The sequence below is a fragment of the Cetorhinus maximus genome, chromosome 19, assembly GCF_964194155.1.
Source record: "Cetorhinus maximus chromosome 19, sCetMax3.hap1.1, whole genome shotgun sequence".
NCBI lineage: Eukaryota > Metazoa > Chordata > Chondrichthyes > Lamniformes > Cetorhinidae > Cetorhinus > Cetorhinus maximus.
Window position 1 is genome coordinate 89587036 of NC_135897.1, and position 19399 is coordinate 89606434.

Consider the following 19399-nt stretch of genomic DNA (forward strand, 5'->3'; position numbering starts at 1 on the left):
AGCTGGGCATTAATCAGATTTTTTTGTTGTGTCAACATGTATTACAATTGAATATCATCATTCGTCTAATTTGCTTAACCTGAATAACGAAGTAGAAACCTTGGAGAATATTAATTGAAGAAGAGTCAAGACCATTCAACTATATTTTTACTGTAATGCTACTGGTAAAGATTCCAATCTATAGACATTATATATGTGTATATCTACATATATTTAGTTGCAAATAGCTTGTGCAGGAATTCATGTATCGCCAAACTACTGGAAATTTAATCCTCCTTTGAATGCGGTTTCTTATTGTACCTACGATTAGAAAGAGAAAAAAAATCTGGTGGTGGTTACTGACTGAATATACTTTCTCTTTGTTATGGAATATCAAAAATGCGTTATAGCCATATTATACAATAAGCGAATGAATTATGATTTCATTTTCCGTATCGTGTTTTGTTTATTTGTTCCACAGCTTTCACATCTCACACTTTCGCTTGATACAGACCATGATATTTGCTATTGAAGAAATAAATCAGAGCAAAACTCTGCTTCAGAATTTCACACTGGGATATAAAATCTACGATGACTGCTCGTCCTCCGCTATTGCGTCAAAAGCAGCGCTCACTTTGGTCAATGGAGAACAAGAACAAATTGATTACCCCCAATGTAAAGGTTCCTCCGAAGTCGCAGCCATTATTGGCTGTGATATGTCAACGTCCTCCATTGCAGCTGCAAGGGCAGTTGGTTTCTTCGGAATTCCCATGGTAACATGTCAAATATTTGACTGCATTTACATTGAACTTGTATTTAAGTGTTTTCGGTTAGTTTATCGGTGTGCTGACGCCAATGAAGGCCAGTCACACAGACAGCAGCATGAAAAAAAAAACTCCCGTTAGAATGCCGCGTCGAGCCTGAGTATTTCATGTAGGCGCACAATGGCTCGGGCCAGAATGTGCAGAGACCGTAAAATCGGAATAAGCATCAGAATAAACGTAAGGTGCCATTAGAAAATTCGCCTGGTTGAAATCCAGCGGAACGTAGCTCCAATGCGAACAGAGTAATCACCAATGAAAACAACAATCGCCAATTTTTAAACAAAAATTTGAAAGTTGTTCTATTAATCCCAATTACATTTTGCACGTTTAATATTATAATTGTAATAAAAGGAAAATACTGCAGATGCTGGAAATTCGAAATAAAAGCAGAAAATGTCGAGAAAACTCAGCAACTTTGGCATCATGTGCGGAGTGAGAAATAGAGTAACGTTTCGAGTCCGTATGTCTCTGACTATGACTTTTTCAGTGTCATACAGACTCGAAATGTTAATTCTGTTTCCTCTCTCCACAGATGGTGCCAGGCTTGCTGAGATTTCCCAGCATTTTCTGTTTTTTTAATCTTTAACGAGACGTAGGCATCGCTGGCTAGGCCAGTAATTACTGTCCTTCCCTAATTGCTCTTGAGAAGGTGGTGGTGAGCTGCCTTCTTGCACCGCTGCAGTCCATGTAGTGTAGGCACACCCACAGTGCCTTAGGAAGGGAGTTCCAGGATTTTGATCCAGCGACAAGTGAAAGAACGGCGATAGATTTCTAAGGCAGGATGGTAAGTGGCTTGGAGGGGAACTTGCACGTGGTGGCATTGCCAAGCATCTGCTGCCCTGTCCTTCTAGATATTTGAGGTCGCAGTTTCTAAGGCGTTGTTGAAGGATCCTTGGTGAGTTGTTGCAGTGCATCTTGTAGATGGTACACACTGCTGCTACTGTGCATCAGTGGTGGAGGGGGTGGATGGGTAAGGTAGTGGATGGGGTGCCAATCCAGTCGGTTGATTTGCCCTGGACGATGTCAAGTCTCTTGAGTGTTGTGGGAGCTGCACTCATCCAGGCAAGTGGGGAGTATACCATCACACTCCTAACTTGTGCCTTGTAGATGGTGTACAGGATTTGGGGAGTCAGGAGATGAGTTACTGTCCACAGCATTCCCAGCCTCTGACCTGCTCTTGTAGACAGTATTTATGTGGCTGGTACAGTTCAGTTTCTGGTCAATGTTAACTGCCAGAATGGTGATTATGCACCAATGTCAAATGCTTCGCACTGAAAAGCTTGCCAAAAATCATGTTAATTAGGTATAGGTTATCCAAAGTACACTGAACGCACGTTTTCATACGTTCACACTTTTTCGGTACAGATTAGTTACTTCTCTACTTGCTCCTGCCTCAGCGATAAACAAGAATACCCCACGTTTTTTCGAACAATACCAAGTGACGAGTATCAGTCCAAGCTTCTCGCTGAACTCGTGAAAAAATTCGGCTGGAACTGGGTTGGGACAATTAGAAGCAACACGGATTACGGGAATTTTGGAATGAGAGCATTTGTCGAGGAGGCCCAAAAATTTGGTGTTTGCATTGCGTACTCTGAAGTGTTTTACCGGACGGATCCTGCAGAGAAAATCAGCAAAATAGTGCGGGTGATCAAACAAGCGACTACATCGGTCTTGGTCGGCTTCCTGCATCCTCGAGAGATGAAAATTTTACTTAAGGAATTTTTGCGTCAAAACGTAACCGGGATTCAGTGGATTGGAAGTGAAGGATGGGTTACTGAAGATTTAGTTCCACCGGAAGAAAGAGCAAGATTCCTGGCTGGGACAATTGGCGTGACAGCCCGCAGGACAGAAATACCCGGACTCAGAGATTATCTTCTGAAAATTCATCCTTCTCTGTTTCCTGAGAATATTTTCATGAAAGAATTCTGGGAAACTGCATTTATGTGCTCTTTGGGGACCGAGAATGAGACAGAACAAACCACTTCGACCTTTCAGATGCGGCAATGCACAGGGAAGGAACGGTTGGAAGAAATAGAAAATGCGTATCTTCCAGCGATAATGGACGGAAGTTCCTACCACGTGTACAAAGCTGTCTATGCTGTCGCACATGCACTAGACGATATGCTTTCTTGTGAAGAAGGCAACGGTCCCTTTATGAATAATACGTGTGCTCATATTTCGAATTTTCAGCCCTGGCAGGTAGGAAAATGTGCACATATTATTTTAACGTAATCATTCTTAGATAGAACCCATCTACAATGTGGACAAATATCATAATTTTTTGAATTGTCACTGGTTGCATTTCCAGCATTTCGGTTTTAATTGAATGTAAATGAACTTGAATGCATATGTCCACATACGCCTTATCCACGTTACAGTTAAAGACTTACACGGCTTGCATTATTCTTTTCTAGCTGGTCCATTACCTACACTCAGTAAATTTCACAGATCGCATTGGGAAGATCGTGTATTTTGATGAAAACGGTGATCCCGTCCCAACATATGAATTGATAAATTTGCAAATGACTTCGAAGGGTACAGTTGAAATTGTAAACGTTGGATATTATGATGGTACAGCTCCTTTAGGGCAAGAACTTGTCCTGGAAATCGGGGATATCGTATGGAGCGGCGGTGGCAATCAAGTAGGACCATTAGATCATAAGATGTAGGAGCATAAGTAGGCCATTCGGACCATAGAGTCTGCTCCGCCATTCAATGAGATCATGGCTGATCTGATAATCCTCAACTTCACTTCCCTGCCTTTTCCCCATAACCCTTGATTCCATTACTGATTAAACATCTGTCTATCCCAGCCTTGAATATACTTAACAACCCAGTCTCTGCAGCCCTCCCCAGTAAAAAAAAATCCATAGATGAACAACCCTCTGAGAGAAGAAATTCCTCCACATCTGTTTTGAATGGGTGACCCCTCACTCTGAGATTATGCCCCCTGGTCCTAGACTTACCCACAAGGGGAAATAACCTCTCAGCATCAACCCTGTCAAGCACCCTATGAATCTTATATGTTTCAATAAAGTCGCCTCTCATTCTTCTAAACGCCAATGAGTACAGGCCCAACCTACTCAATCTCTCTTCATAAGAAAATCCCTCCATACCCGGGATCAACCTAGTGACGCTTCTCTGGACTGCCTCCAATGCCACTATATCTTTCTTTAGATGAAGGGACCAAAACTGTTCACAGTATTCTAGGTGTGGCCTAACTAGCACCTTGTATAGTTTTAGCAAGACGTCCCTATTTTTATATTCCATTCCCTTTGAAATAAAGGCCAATGTTCCATTTGCCTTATTACCTGCTGAACTTTAATGCTAGCTTTTTGGGATTCATGCACGAGGATCCCCAAATCCTTCTGTGCTGCAACTTTCTGCAGTCTTTCTCTATTTAAGTGTCATTCAACTCCTCAATTCTTCATGCCAAAGTGCATAACCTCACATTTTATTACATCATATTCCATCTGCCACGTTTTTGCCCACTCATTTAACCTGTTTGCATCCCTCTGTAGACTCCTCACCACTTGCCTTCCCACCTATTTTTGTGTCATCAGCAAACTTGGTGATAGTAAATTAATTTCCCTCATCTAAGTCATTAATATACATTGTAGTCAATATGTTCTTTACGATGCTCATTTAGAAAGCATGGTAATAATGTAATCTTTAGACCCACAACATTGAAAACATCTGCATGTGCGTGCTTTATTAATTCTTTGAATATGGATATCACTGACAAGACTCGATTATTGTCCATCCTTAGTTTTCCTGGTTTGCTGTAAATGAACGGCTTTCGAGGCCATTTCAGAAAGCAGCCTTCTCCCTTTTTTTCCCTATTCCCACCCCTCCCCCACCACCCCCCAAACCCCCAACCCCCACCCCCAATTAACTGTCGGAGTGCATTTTCATTCATTGCTAATCTTCTTGCCGAAACACGGGTGTTTCCGAAATCTATCCATGGGTTCCTCAATTGATCCTTTTTTTGGTTCTTGAACATGCTCAAGAACCAATACTGAGATAGGTAGCAGGCAATTTTGAACAGGGTGCAGCTCTTTTCTATAGAAAATAAAAGGATCATGTGTGTCCAGATAGAAGTTTTTAACATTATGATTGAGCTTGATAGCGGGAGGTGGTACCACTTGGCATAGTGGTATTATCACTGACTAGTAGTACTAAATATTCCAGAGACACAGGGCAATGCTCCACCATGGCAGATGGTGAAATTTGAATCCAATTTAAAAGTCTAATGACGCAAACAAAAGTCTGAAGGACATTGCCGATTGTCGTAAAAAAAAAATCTGGGTTCACTAATGTCCTTTAGGGAAAGAAATCTGCTGTTCCTAAGGCCTGGCTCCAGGTCCAGACGCAATGTTGTCGGTTGACTCTTAAAAATGTCCTCTGAACAAGTGCAACTAGGGATGGGCCTAGCCAGCGACGCCCGCATCCCACGAACGAATAAAAAAAAGTGGGATGGTTCCAGCTGTGGGTACACCAATTAATCTACCCAAAGAGGGCTTACCGTATGCAAAAGGCAAGCGGGGATAGAATTCAATGGCTGGGATGCATTAAAGGGAAAGCAAGGTAAACACACTACGAATAAACGAATAGAACATTTTAATGAGAGGGGATGGGCGTAGGATCCTGCGTTATGGACCGTTGTGCTGTGCATTTTATGGAACCCTATGTAAAAGGAGCCATGAAAACATGCTGCTGTTGTTATTTCTTCCCACCAATGCTAGAATGGATCTGACTGGACCAGTCGTAATAATTATGAGCCGCATACAATAGACTTAACAATTAAATATTCAGAGTTATGAGCCGTTAACTACCAGAGTTAGCTTGAGAAAAAAATCTGCAATTCCGTTGAATTTGAAGGGAGAAGCAAATTATACCAATAGGTCTAAACCTCCACTTTCAAACCTCCCTCTCCCCACGTACTACAAGCTATCTCCAAGATAGCATTGAACTCAATAATTTCAAACTATCCTTATAGGTCCCAGTCTCTTCTTCTCCGAAACAAATGGATCATTATTTCTTGCCAGCAATCTCTCATTACTGGAGTATTAGAAATTATGGAAAGGTAACAAACCGTGATAATTTTATAATTCAACAGAAAACCACGTCCGTTTTTCTTTTCCTGTTACTACTCTCATCCTTAATATGAACATTTACCCTGTCGATTTCGCAGTTTGTAAGAACGGTGCAACTTAAAATTACCCTTCGCAGCAACACTGAAGTCCTAACAGGGAAAAGAACATTGTCTGCAGTTAGGCCAGCAATGCCTCTTCAGAAAACGATAAAATTCTAAATTCCCGGTGAAGTAAACTCCTGAATGTATTTAAATGCATCTTTCTTCTACAGTATCTATATGGAAACTGACAAATATTAGTTTAAGTTTGCGCTACTCTGACACAAATCCTAATGAAGCAGAAACATTGAAAAAATCACGTCTTCTTAAACACTCAGAAACAAATATCTGTAAACAATTCTTACTTTCTGGAATCATAAAATATATGGTGTTCAGGTCTTGACATCGCTCTATAGGAAGAATGTTGAGTGTTTTACGAGGGTGCAGAAGAGATTTATCAGAATTAAGCCATGAATGAGGGACGTCAGTTATTTTGGAGAAATTGGAAAAAGCTGTGCTTCCTTCTTAGAGTAGGAAAAAAGGGACATTTGACAGGAGTTATCAACTTCATGAAGGGTTTGTGGAGCGACACCTTCAAGTGCCGCTTACAAACTGACGCAAAGTAAAGGTGATATAAAAGCAAAATGCAGCGGATGCTTGAAATTTGAAATAAAAACAGAACATGCTGGAAAAAAAAAACTCAGCAGGTTTGGCAGCATCTGTGGAGAGGGAAAAAGTGTTAACGTTTCGAGTCCGTGTGTGACTCTTGTTTAGAGGTAAGGTGATTTGTCAAAGGGGCGACATGACGGGAAAATGCAGACAGCGGGTTGTTGTGATCAGAATGGCACTGCCTGAATGGATGGCGTAAGCAGATTCAACAGTAACTTTTCCAGAAAGGAATTGCCCCGGCACTTCAAAGGAAAGAATTAGAAGCCTAAGAGAAAAGTAGAGGAGCAGGAATAGCCTGTCAAAAAGCCGGCGCATTGTCGATGCACCGAGTGCTCCTTCTGTACAGAATTGTTCTTTGATCCTAAGAGGCGGTAGAAGTAAACATGCTTTCTTTTGCTTTAGATTCCACAAGCAATTTGCACAGAACCTTGTCCTCCTGGAACAAGAAAGGTGAACAGAAAAACACAGCCTATATGTTGCTTCGACTGTGCAGAATGTGCTGATGGTGAGATTAGCAACACCACAGGTACACACAGCTATGTTATCATATACCTCGTGTCTCTGTGGCAACAAGCACTTTTCACGTTAAAAAATTGAATCTTTTATTCTTTCAGGTTCCACAGATTGTACGAAGTGTCCTTTGGAATACTGGTCCAATCAACAAAAAGATCGATGTGTTCTAAAGAAAATTGAATTTCTTTCCTTTGGTGAGATCCTGGGATTTGTGTTAGTCACACTTGCTTTAGTGGGAGTTGCTGTTACACTGGCTACAGCTGCTATATTCTTCCAGTATCGAGAAACTCCTATCGTTAGAGCTAACAATTCCGAGCTAAGTTTCCTCCTTCTCTTCGCACTAATGCTGTGCTTCCTGTGCTCACTTACCTTTATTGGGAAACCAACTGGATGGTCTTGCATGTTGCGCCGGACTGTATTTGGCATTGTATTTGTTCTCTGTATTTCCTGTATTTTGGGGAAAACCATTCTTGTTGTGATAGCTTTTAAAGCAACTCTTCCCAATAACAACTTGATGAACTGGTTTGGGCCTATGCAACAGAGGTTAGGAGTGTTCGTCCTTACATTTCTTCAAGCTTTAGTTTGCACTATCTGGCTAGCTGTATCACCTCCCTATCCACTGAAAAACATGGCCTATTACAGAGACATAATTATTTTGGAATGTGATGTGGGTTCTTTAAAGGCTTTTTATTTTGTGTCGAGCTATATTGGTCTTCTGTCCACTATATGTTTCGTGCTTGCTTTCCTTGCTCGAAAACTTCCAGATAATTTCAATGATGCCAAGTATATAACTTTCAGTATGCTGATCTTCTGTGCTGTTTGGATAACTTTTATCCCAGCGTATGTAAGCTCTCCTGGAAAGTACACTGTGGCTGTAGAAGTATTTGCTATCTGGGCATCAAGCTTTGGTTTGCTTGTCTGTATTTTTGCTCCTAAATGTTACATTATCTTACTGAAACCGCAGGATAACACAAAGAAAAATATGATGGGCAAAGTGACTTCACAATAACTGAATGTTTAGCAATTTTTCGTGTATTATGTCCCATCTGTTACAACAATGTACATAATTCTTGCTTAATTAATGTAGCTTGCATTCACTTTCGATGTAAAATGTGCAAGAAATGAAAGTACAGGATCCAATATTGTCATTAAATCTATTCTCAATTATGCAGACTGCATTGTGTTGCTCATGCGTAAAAAACCCGATCATGTATAGGTGGATGATAGTACCTGTATAAGACTAAAATATTCCACTTGCAAGCTGTGCGCCTACAGCAAGCTGATACTCTTCGCTAGCTAATACCGATTTTAGTTTAACTCTGTATAAAGAGCAATTTTCTAATTGATCAGCTAATTTAGATATAGGAATGTTTGAAGATAAAATGCCCCTTCATTTATGTAAATCGAGGAGCTTAGTAAGGATCTAGCTCATTAATCTATTTTCGCCTTCTCCGTAGATTGTCATTGACAATCACAATGTTTTTTTTTCGCTTTCTCCCTCGTGGTTATAAACATTTGGCAAATCAATTCTAAACTAATTTTAATCCAGTTATTCAGATTCTGTTTGCTAATGAAAAATAAATTAGAATATTTTGTTACCGTCGTAAAGCTAAAAACTCCGGAGGAGAAAATGGAGTCGCGTAAGGAGATCCACAAAATACGACAAGCATATATCGCAAAACATATTAGGAATGCCAATGAATATTGGCCTTTATCTCAAGGGGGTTGGGATACAAAATGGAACGATTTATTTGCTTCAGTTGTATAGGACCTTGGTTAGGCCACATCTAGAGTATGGTCTGCAGTTTTGTGCATCTCGCGGCACGACGATGTATTGGAGGGGATGCAGTGCAAAATCTCCAGAATTATACGGGGATTTCAAGTGTTAAAGTGTGATGTCAATTTTCATAAACCTGGGATGTATGCAATTTAGCTTAGACGGCTGTGATGATCTAATCGAGCTATTTATAATAATAAAGTGCTTCAGTCGGCTACATGCTAAGGAACCACGACGGCTTTGTGGGGCATGTCGAACCGGGAACACAATCTTATTTTTTTTCTTTTATTCATTCACGGGATGTGGGCTTTGCTGGCTGAGGCGGCATTTATTGCCCAAACCTGGTTGCCCTTGAGAAGATGGTGGCAGCTGCCTTTTTTAAACGCTGCAGTCCATTTGGTGTTGGTGTTCCCACAGTGCTGTTAAGAAGGGAGTTTCAGCATTTTGAACCAGCGACAGTGAAGGAATGGCGATATATTTTCAAGTCAAGATGGTGTGTGACTTGGAGGGGAATTTTCAGGTGGTGGTGTTCCCATGTGTGTGCTGCGCTCGTCCTTCTAGATGGTACTGGTCTTGGGTTTGGAAAGTGCTGTCAAAGGAGCCTTGGTGAATTCCTGCAGTGCATCTTGTAGATGGTACACACTGCTGCTACTGTGCGTCGGTGGTGGAGGGAGTGAGTGTTTGTGGATGTGGTGCCAATCAAGCGGGCTGCTTTGCCCTGGGCGGTGTCAAGCTTCTTGTGTATTGTGGGATATGCACTCATCCAGGCACATGGGGAGTGTTCCATCACAGTCGTGTCTTGTAGACGGTGGGCAGGCTTTGGGGAGTCATGGGGTGAGTCAGTCGTCGCAGGACTACCTACTGGCCTACTCTTGTAGCCACAGTATTGATATGGCTCGTCCAGTTCAGTATCTGGTCAATGGTAACTCCGCGGATGTTGATAGTGGTGGATTTAGTGATGGCAATACCATTGAACATCAAGGGGCAATGGTTGGATACTCTCTTGTTGGAGATGGCCATTGCCTGGCACTTGTGTGCTGCAAATGTCACTTGTGGCTTTCAGCCCAAGCCTGGTTAGCCTCATATCAGTAGAGGGGAAAATACTGGAGTCTATTATAAGAGACGTTGTAACAGAACACTTAGAAAGCATTAACGGAATTAGACAAAGTCAGCATGGGTTTATGAAAGGGAAAGCATGCTTAACTAATCTACTGCATTAGGGAGAACCAGTGGATGTGGTGTATTTGGATTTCAAGAAGGCTTTTGATAAGGTCCCACATAAGAGGATAATGGGAAAAATTAAAGCATATGGTGTTGGCGGTAATCTATTGGCATGGATTGAGAATTGGCTGATAGACTGAAAACAGAGAGTGGGAACAAATGGGTTTTTTTCCGAGCGGCATGCGGTGGCTAGTGGTGTATGACAGGGATCAGTGCTTGGGCCCCAGCTATTTGTGATATATATAGATGAGGATATATTGGATGCGGGAACCAAATGCAATATTTGCACATTTGCTGACGATACAAAACTGGGTGGGTTTGTGAGTTGTGAGGAGGATGCAAGAAGGCTCCTGGGCGATTTAGACAAGTTGTGTGTGGCAAACACATGGCAGATGCAGTATAATGTGGATAAATGTGAAGTTATATGCGTCAGTGTGAAAAACAGAAAGACAGAGTAGTATTTAAATATTGATGTATTGGGAAATGTGGATGCACAAAGGGATTTGAGTGTGCTTGTACACCAGTCAACGAAAGTAAACAGGCAGGTGCAACAAGCAATTAGGAAGGCATATGGCATGTTGGCCTTCACTGCAAGAGGATTTGAGTTCAGAAGTAGAGATGTCTTAATACAGATATACAGGGCCTTGGTGAGACCACACCTGGAGTACTGCATGCAGCTTTGGTCTCCCTGTCTAAGAGAGGACATACTTGCCATGAAACGAGTGCAGCGAAGGTTCACTAGGCTGATACCAGGGGTGGCAGGACTGTCGTATGAGAAGGGATTGGTTCAACTGGACTTGCATTCACTAGAGTTTAGAATAATGAGAGAGGACCTGATGGAAACATAAAATTCTAACAGGGCTAGACAAACTGGACGCAGGGAGGATGTTTCCCCTGGTTGGGAAGTCTAGAACCAGGATCCACAGTCTCAGGATACGGGGCAGGCCATTTAGGACTGGGATGAGGAAATATTGCTTCACTCAGAGGGTGGTCAACCTCAGGGATTCACGATCACAGAAGGCTGTGGAGGGCGGGCCACTGAATATATTCAAGAAATAAATTGATAAATATTTGGAATTAGGTTCATCAGGGGTTTGCAGAGAAAGCGGGAATGTGGTGCTGAGATAGAGGGTCAGCCATGATCATATTGAATGGAGAGGCTGGTTCGAAGGGCCAAATGACCTATTCCTTCACCTAGTTTCCATGTTTCTATGTTTCTATATTTCTATAGCTATAGTTCAGGTCTTGCTGTAGTCGGTCATAGGCTGCTTCAGTATTTGAGGAGTTGTGAATGGAGCTGAATATTGTGCAATCATCAGCGACCATCCCCAGTTCTGACCTTAAGCTGGAAGGAAGGCCATTGATGAAGGAGCTCAAGATGGTTGAGCTAAGGACACTACCCTGAGGAACTCCTGCAGCGATGTCCTGGAGCTGAGATGACTGACCTCCAGCAACCACAACTATCTTCCTTTGTGCTAGGTATGACTCCAACCAGCGGAGAGTTTCCCCCTTATTCTCATTGACTCCAGTTTTGCTAGGGCTCCTTGATGCCACACTATGCCAAGTGCTGCCTTGATGTCAAGGGCAGTCATTCTCACCTCACCTCGGGAGTTCAGCTCAATTGTCCTAGTTTGAACCAAGGCTCTAACGCGGTCAGGAGATGAGTGTCCCTGGCAGAACTCAAACAGGGCATCTGTGAACAGGTTATTGCTAAGCAAGTGCCACTTGATAGCACTTTTGATGACCCCTTCCACTACTTTACTGATGATAGAGAGCAGACTGATGGGGCGGTAATTGGCTGGATTGCGTTTGTCCTGTTTTTTGTGCAGAAGACATACCTGGGCAATTTTCCACATAGCCGGGTAATTGCCAGTGTTGTAGCTGTACTGGATCAGCTTGGCCCTCCTGGCAGCATGTTCTGGACCACAGGCCTTCAGTACTGAAATATTGTCAGGATCCATAGCCTTTGCAGTGCCCAGTGCTTTCAGCTGTTTCTTGATATCACGTGGAATGAATCGAATTGGCTGAAAACTGGCATTGGTGATGCTGGGGACCTCCGGAGAAATCCGAGATGGGTCATCCACTCGGCACTTCTGACTAAAGATTGTTGCTTCAGCCTTATAACCAACAACTGAAAACAACTTGCCAAACCAGACCACAAAGGGTTAATCAACCTTTAAAGTCAGTGACAAACCTGTGGACACTGTCTTGCAAACATACAAAGAAAAGCAGACAGACATGAGAATTACAAATATGCTGACAGCTGACACACACAATTTCTCTCCTTCATTTTCACATTCAGCAAAACGCATTGTGGGGTATTTCCAACTTAACTTAATCTAACCATTATCTTTAACTTCTAAGTAAAGAAAAAGAATACCTACAGCTGCAAAACGAGCCTGTTTAAAATTAAAAAGACAAACTGTAACACTCGTTTTACGAATTCCCTGAGCCCTAATTAGCTACTGATAACTACAATCATGCCTTTTTCTTCTTTACTCTTGTTCTGGGCATCGCACAAACTCTTCTGCTTCTCCGGGGCGTGGTGGTGGGGGTGGGTTTTCTGGATTTCTTTCTCATCTTCTGCATTAGTTTCTCATGTTCATCTGTTATAAATTTGGTCATCGACCCTTTCGATCCCCACACATTCTCGTCTAGTCTGGCTATGGTTATATGGCATCTCACCTCTGGCCTCTGCTCCGATAATTCTAACCTGCCTGTCGTCTGCTGTGGCTCTATGTAGCCTGTCAGATAGGGACAGTTCTTACCTGCCGACTGGCGGCTCACGGCTAATGGTACCTCACCTCTGGCCTGCGCTCTGGTGGCTCTGAGCTGTCTGTCTTCTGGTGCGGCTCCAAGTGGCTCATCGCCTAGGGATGGTTCTGAGCTGCCTGCTGGTGGCTTGGGGCTAACTGTGCAGCTCCTGCTTCTTTACCTTTCAGCCGCCTCTCAGGTTCGAGTCTCCATGACTGTATCATATGATCACTGGTCTTACACCTTAACTATGCTGGTGAAGGTACTCACCCGCCTGGTGCGTCCAAGCTACCGATTCCTCTGTCAGAAGTGGAGGCCCTGTGTGCAGCTCCAGTTGATGCAGAGTATCTAAAGACACTCGACACAGAGTTAGCTCTATCAAGCGGCAGTTTATTCAGTACAAGTAAGCATACAGGGGTAGCACCTTCAAACTACTATTCAAAGATGTACAGTTTCCATCATGTATACCATCCTCGTGATACTTTACCACGAACTCACATTGTTCTTATCGCGCACATCTAGTTTGGTACGGCCACAATTAAAGATGAATTTGCAAAATGACCTGACTTTTAACACAAACAATTCCCATAGTTTAGTTAATCCCAAACTTTGCCTTTTCTATTCTAACGATCTGCTACATTGTCCAGTAACTGTATATCTTAGCCTGGTCCTGAAGGTCATATCACTTAGCTTATCGTGGCCTGACCCCTAGTTCATTTACCAACTGCTTGGCTTGACGCAAATGTCTCATTCCTTATTATATCCACTCTGGTGTTTTTTTTTATATGTCAAACACTTTTAAATCTTAAACCAGCATTTGGCCAAGCTTGTGTTATCCCGTGATGCACCGCTCCAATCGCGATCCTCTTCGCAGCATCGAAATCCATGCTAATTGAACCCTGACACTGTAATCGATATGACAAATTCAAGGATGGTGCATATCAAGTGATAGACAAATAGAACGTGAAATGAAAGCTGTAAAAATGGTATGTTACCGGATGAAATGTTTTCTTTTATTGCTAAGTGGATATAGTTGTAAGGGTGGCCTGTATAAAATCCAAATCCTCTCAATAGTCTGTAAGTGCTGTAAGCCTGATCTATGACAATATCATTAACTTACAGCAATGCGAGAATTTTAATAGGAACCTTCACAGTGCCAGCGGCCCCTGAGCAGGCCTAGCGTGCGAAGCGCTGTCAATTCCTGCAGCAATGGCACTCGGGATATTCATCACTAAAGTTCCTATGATCTGAAAGGTAAAAAGATACATCAGAAACGTTCGCACATTTTTTCCATTTATTCGCACGATGGGTACATCACTGGTATTTGCTGCCCATTCGCTCTTGTCCTTGAGAAATCGTCTTGATCACAAAGTAGTGGTTTGCTAGGTAACTTCAAACGGCAATTCAGAGTGAACTACGTTGCTGTGCATCTCGAGCTGCATATAAGCCAGACACCGCAATGATGGCAGATTTCTATCCCTCAAGGGACATGAATGAACAGATCTGGTCGCTTCATGGCCACTATTACTGATATTAGCATTTCCCCCCATATTTTCTTTAATTAATTTAAATAAAGGTCCCCAACTGTCATTGTGAGATTCAAATGCATGGCCCACCTTCCCTCCTACCCGTTTACCTATTTACCCTATCCACCCTAACCACTTACCTCACCCAGCCTACCTATCCAACCACCACCCTATCCACTCCTCCATACATTCATCAATTCCCCCATTCACTAACATTCACTCTGGACATTTAAACTAGCGCTACAGCAACTAATACCATCAAAAAGATACATGCCCAGTCTTCCCTTCGATGCTACAGCAATGCGATGGAGCTCTCTAATGGACAAGCGCTCTCACTTCTGAGGAAGCCAGGCTTGAGAGACCTGGCAAGAAATGAGGAGCAGTGTCAGGGTGTGTAAAATTCTGAACCAGGTGGAAATCCGATTATGATTACCGCCTCGCGGAAGATCAAGGTCCAGTTTTGGATCATTTGTCCTGGTCTCTAGAAATTAGTCCGGTAACATAGCCACCCTGCTACATCACTCTAATAATCTTATGTGCTACTGTAGAATGCTATAGAGTGTAAAGCCGTTGATGAACAAATATGGCCAGCAGGAACTCCATTGCAGTTTACATTAATGCTTGCAGAATTAAAGAAGATTGTGCTTCCGATAAATGGCCACCAGGGATTTCTTTGCTTCTTTCTACACCAAAGCGGACGGGGTTCAAGAAATGACGTACTAGGAAAGGTGTTGTAACAAGGTCATGTGCTGGCAGTTGATATGAGCTACTTAGCATAACTCGAACGCTGACGAGAGCATGTTGTGATGTTGGTTGAATAGTTTTGGGAAATCAGACTAGATAGAGACACAACGTTTAAATGGAACCGCATTTAAGGATTAGATACCAGCTTTCTGATTGGACACTTGTGCGCCGACATTGTCATTCCATTCATTATGATTTTCGATGGGGAGGGCAGGATCTTCGATGGTCAACAGGCAAGATGTGGTGCACAGTCACGAATCTGGTTGGTGGAGAAGGTGGGGTTAATTGAACGTTCACGGACCAGCGTAAACCCGACAAGTTTATTTTGCATCCAACTCAATCTTAAATCCATTGATGACAATGAAAGATGCCGAGGGGCGTGGGGTTCTAGGGGAGGAGACAGGCGGTGGGAGGAGTTATGTGGGTGACAGTAAAAAAGTGCAGGTTTGTGGTTATCATTCATTTGCATCCAGGCATGAAGGTTTAATTTACCGTCAAGATTCAGCTGTGATCCAGCCTGCGAGTGAACATCCTCAACTAGGTGGGATGTTTTAATGCCTTATCTGACTGCATATTGTAGATTCCTTAAATTTACATTCATTGAACTCAGTTTAACCATAACAGCAAAATATTCGTCCTTTACTGGAAAATTTCATCAACTTCGCTTCCCATTTCTTCCTTCAGTTGCCTTCGCATGGACCATCTCTGTCTCTTCCCTTCCTCGACTTCCTGGTCTCCATTTCCATGGGTGGCAGCCAATCAATATTCACAACTGATTCCTAGAGTTACCCTGACCACTCTTCTTCATACCCGGCTTCCTCTTCACAGAGTCCGCCAACCGAAGGAGATCTTTCAAAAGATCCATTCATAAAGATTGCAGAGAATATTTAGGTCTTAGATGGTAAAGTACTGCAACGTATTTGCCACAGAGAAATAGGATATTGGGCCCTAAAGGCCCTGCCAGTAGTTGTTCTCCATAAAAGTCTCCTGCCACCCACCACACCTAACTTCACCAACTTATCCTTCTATTCCCTCTCCCTCGTATGCCCATTATGCTTCCCTTTGAATGCTTCAAAGCTTCATAAGCTCAATTTCATGTCATATCTGAAAATAAATATGGCTTTGCTCAATGCTAGGTTTTAGTTTAGATAATCTTCAACGTCTCGATTGCGATGCTATTCTGTAAGTATATCAAAGCCATTGCTAGTGATGATCATTAGCAACATCAAAACGTTTATTCACATTCTCTGGGGTGGTAGGTTCATTGGAAAATATTCGCTCTCTGCTTCGATTTGAAAGTCTGCTTTTTTTATTAGACTTGAATTCTATTGTCTGTAGAACTGACCAGCCAGTAGTTATGACGGAGCCACACCAGTGGATGGAGCCAAATATAAATTGGAAACATTCCAGCACTGGCTACACTGCTATTGTTATTCATTGATTGGAAATCGCTCTGGGATGCCCTCAGGTCATGAAATGCACTCAGATCATAAATCCAAGTTCTTCCTTATTCCTTACAAGTGCCAGGTTCCGTGTATGGTAAGCAATGACCCTGTTTCTGATTGTCTGCTGCTTGCTGATGCGCCTACGCGGGAAACACATGAAATAGTCTGTAGCCTCGAGGAAAGATAATTTGCCTAATTTATCTGAGGACGGGATATCATCCTGGGCGGAATATTTACAAAACACTTAGTTGGACGCAGATTGCGAAACGTAAGGCAATTGTTGCTACCGTGGACAATTGTCCCTTCAAATACTGCGCAAACGTCAAAGAAAAATCTACTTTTAACTGTTTCACAAATCCGAAATATTGGCTACTGGAATGTGTAAATGGATTTATCTTTGTACCGTAACATCATTATTTTCAGATGTTTTGAATCCGAGATTCACTTCTGGAGAATAATCATCCTTTTATTCTGCCCTTTAAATCGATGCGCAAGCTTAGACTTCAATTTAACATTGTACATCGACGTAAAGGGAACAATTAATTTACACAAGAACATTTAATTGTTGTTAAGCGTTTCTATTTTCATTCCTCGATATAAATCTTGGCGTGTTCAACTCGAATTACCAGTGGAATGCTGAAGAGTAAACAAAGCGACAAATGAATGTCTTGTGGCGCAATGGCAGCGTCTTTATTTCTGGGCTAGAAACTGTGGGCCTAAATCCCACTACAGGACTTGATGATAACAGAAGGAATGTAATGTGTCTATCTCTGTATGCATATGTACATTGTATACACACACACATATTTCTGCATATGCAGACGTTCTGGTGCTGTTGCTGTGAGACCAAATATGTGTTACACTCTGTGTGCCAGTCTGTGTTATAATTTTAAACAAAAACAAAAATAGCTGGAAAAACTCAGCAGGTCTGACAGCACCTGCGGAGAGGAACAGTTAACGTTTCGAGTCACTATGACTCTTCATCAGAACTAAAGAAAAATAGAAATGAGGTGAAATATAAGCTGTTTGAGGGGGGTGGGACAGGTAGAGCTGGATAGAGGGCCAGTGATAGGTGGAGGCAAAGAAGAGATTGCCAAAGATGCCATAGACAAAAGGACAAAGGGGTGTTGACGTTGAAGGGAGTGTTGCCTGGGAGGTGTTTACTTGTGGGCTTGACCAAGCAGAGTGCTTTGAGGCAATGTTTGCAAGACTATCTTTAAACCCATAACTGTAATCTTGTGTGCATAAGCTTTTTTTTCCTTTTTTGGAATAAAACTTTTGCTTTTTTTTAAATTCCAAAAGTGTTACTGGATATCTTACTGCTGAGATTGGTAAATCTTCTTCTCATCATCAGAATACAAAAAAAAAGTTGTGGCCCGTAAGCTACCCGCTGGGATATGGTTTGTGCAGCAATTAACACCAGCTGTGGTCATAACCTATCACATTACTTATTTGTTTGACGGGCAGAACGTCTTTTTGGCTTGATGGCAACTTCCTGTTAGTAATGGACACCACTCGTGCCGCCAAAGATGTAGGTTTTAAGGAGCATCTTAAAGACGGGCAGAGGTGTAGAATGAAAGAGTTGCAACGGGAGAGCATTCCAAGCTTACGGCCTAAGTGTAGCAAATAAAATTTGCATTGGTCAAGAGTACAGAACTGGAGAAGTGAAGAAATCGGAGTGTTTTAGAGATGGAAGAGATTACAGAGAAAGACCATGGAGGGATTAGAAAAGAAGGATGAGAATTTTAAAATCGAGAAATTTCTTTACTCGTAGCCAATGTAGGTCAGCGAGAGTGGGTTGGTGGGCAACCAGAATTAGAACATGTACCGAGTTTTATAAGGCCTCAAATTTACAGAGGCTAGAACGTGGGAGACCAGCCAGAAGTGCTTTAGAATAGTCAAGTCTAGAATTATCAAAGGCATAGATAAATGTTTCAGCAGCAGCTGAACTGAGGCAATGCTGGTGTGCAGCTCTGTCACTGAGGTGGAAATAAACGGCCTTAGTGATGACAAGGAAGCTCATTTTTACGTCCAATGTAACACCATGTTGTTAACGATCTGGTTAAGCTGGGACAGTTGACAAGGAGAGGGATGGAATCTGTGGCTATGGAACAGAGTTTGGGCAGGGACCAAGAACAATGGCTTTGGTCTCCCTGATATTTTCTTGGAGAAAATTTCTGCTGATCAGAACTAGTGCCGAAAAGAGAGACGTGTGTGTATTTGTGTGTGTTTTATACATTGAGATTAGATCTAAATTGCAGGTTAGGTAAATACGATCATACGCATACCCTCCAGGTGCCAGGCCTTAGGTTCTCGCCTTCTGTAAAAGAACATGTGGCTTCTTGTCAGAAGCAAAGTTGAATTTAATTGATTTTCGACCTCACAATTGCTGAACTATATTCCTTAACTTTGATTTTAATTTATATTCAATTTTAAATTAGTTTAAATTATTTACCTCGAGATAACACGGGTTCTGCGATACTCTCTAAATATCTAAAAGTCATATCTGGTGATGATCATCAGCAGCATTAAACTTTTTTACATTCTCTGGGCAATGCTGTTTTTCAATCGGACAACGTTAACTCTCTGTTGGCTTTAAAAGTTTGCTTATTTTTTTATTAGAAGTGAATTCTCTCTGTAGAATTGACTAACCACTCCACACATATCGGTAGACCGCACAACGTTAATATGCTTCCTACATTACCTCAGTGAGGTAATTCATTTGCTGTAAGGCGCTTTGGGATGTCCTCAGGTCATGAAAGACGCTATATAAATCCCAGCTCTTTCGTTTGCCTTATAACCTAGTGACAGGT

General features: G+C 42.2%; 1 protein-coding gene across 1 annotated transcript; it reads left to right on the top strand.

Annotated features, from left to right (window-relative positions):
• The first annotated feature begins 494 nt into the window (after positions 1 to 494).
• On the top strand, positions 495 to 8128 carry LOC144694244 (extracellular calcium-sensing receptor-like). Its single transcript, XM_078564588.1, has 5 exons — positions 495 to 752; positions 2169 to 3002; positions 3218 to 3445; positions 7009 to 7132; positions 7221 to 8128. Exons 1-5 carry the CDS (start codon positions 495 to 497, stop codon positions 8126 to 8128), a joined length of 2352 nt encoding a protein of 783 aa, XP_078420714.1.
• The last annotated feature ends 11271 nt before the right edge of the window (positions 8129 to 19399 follow it).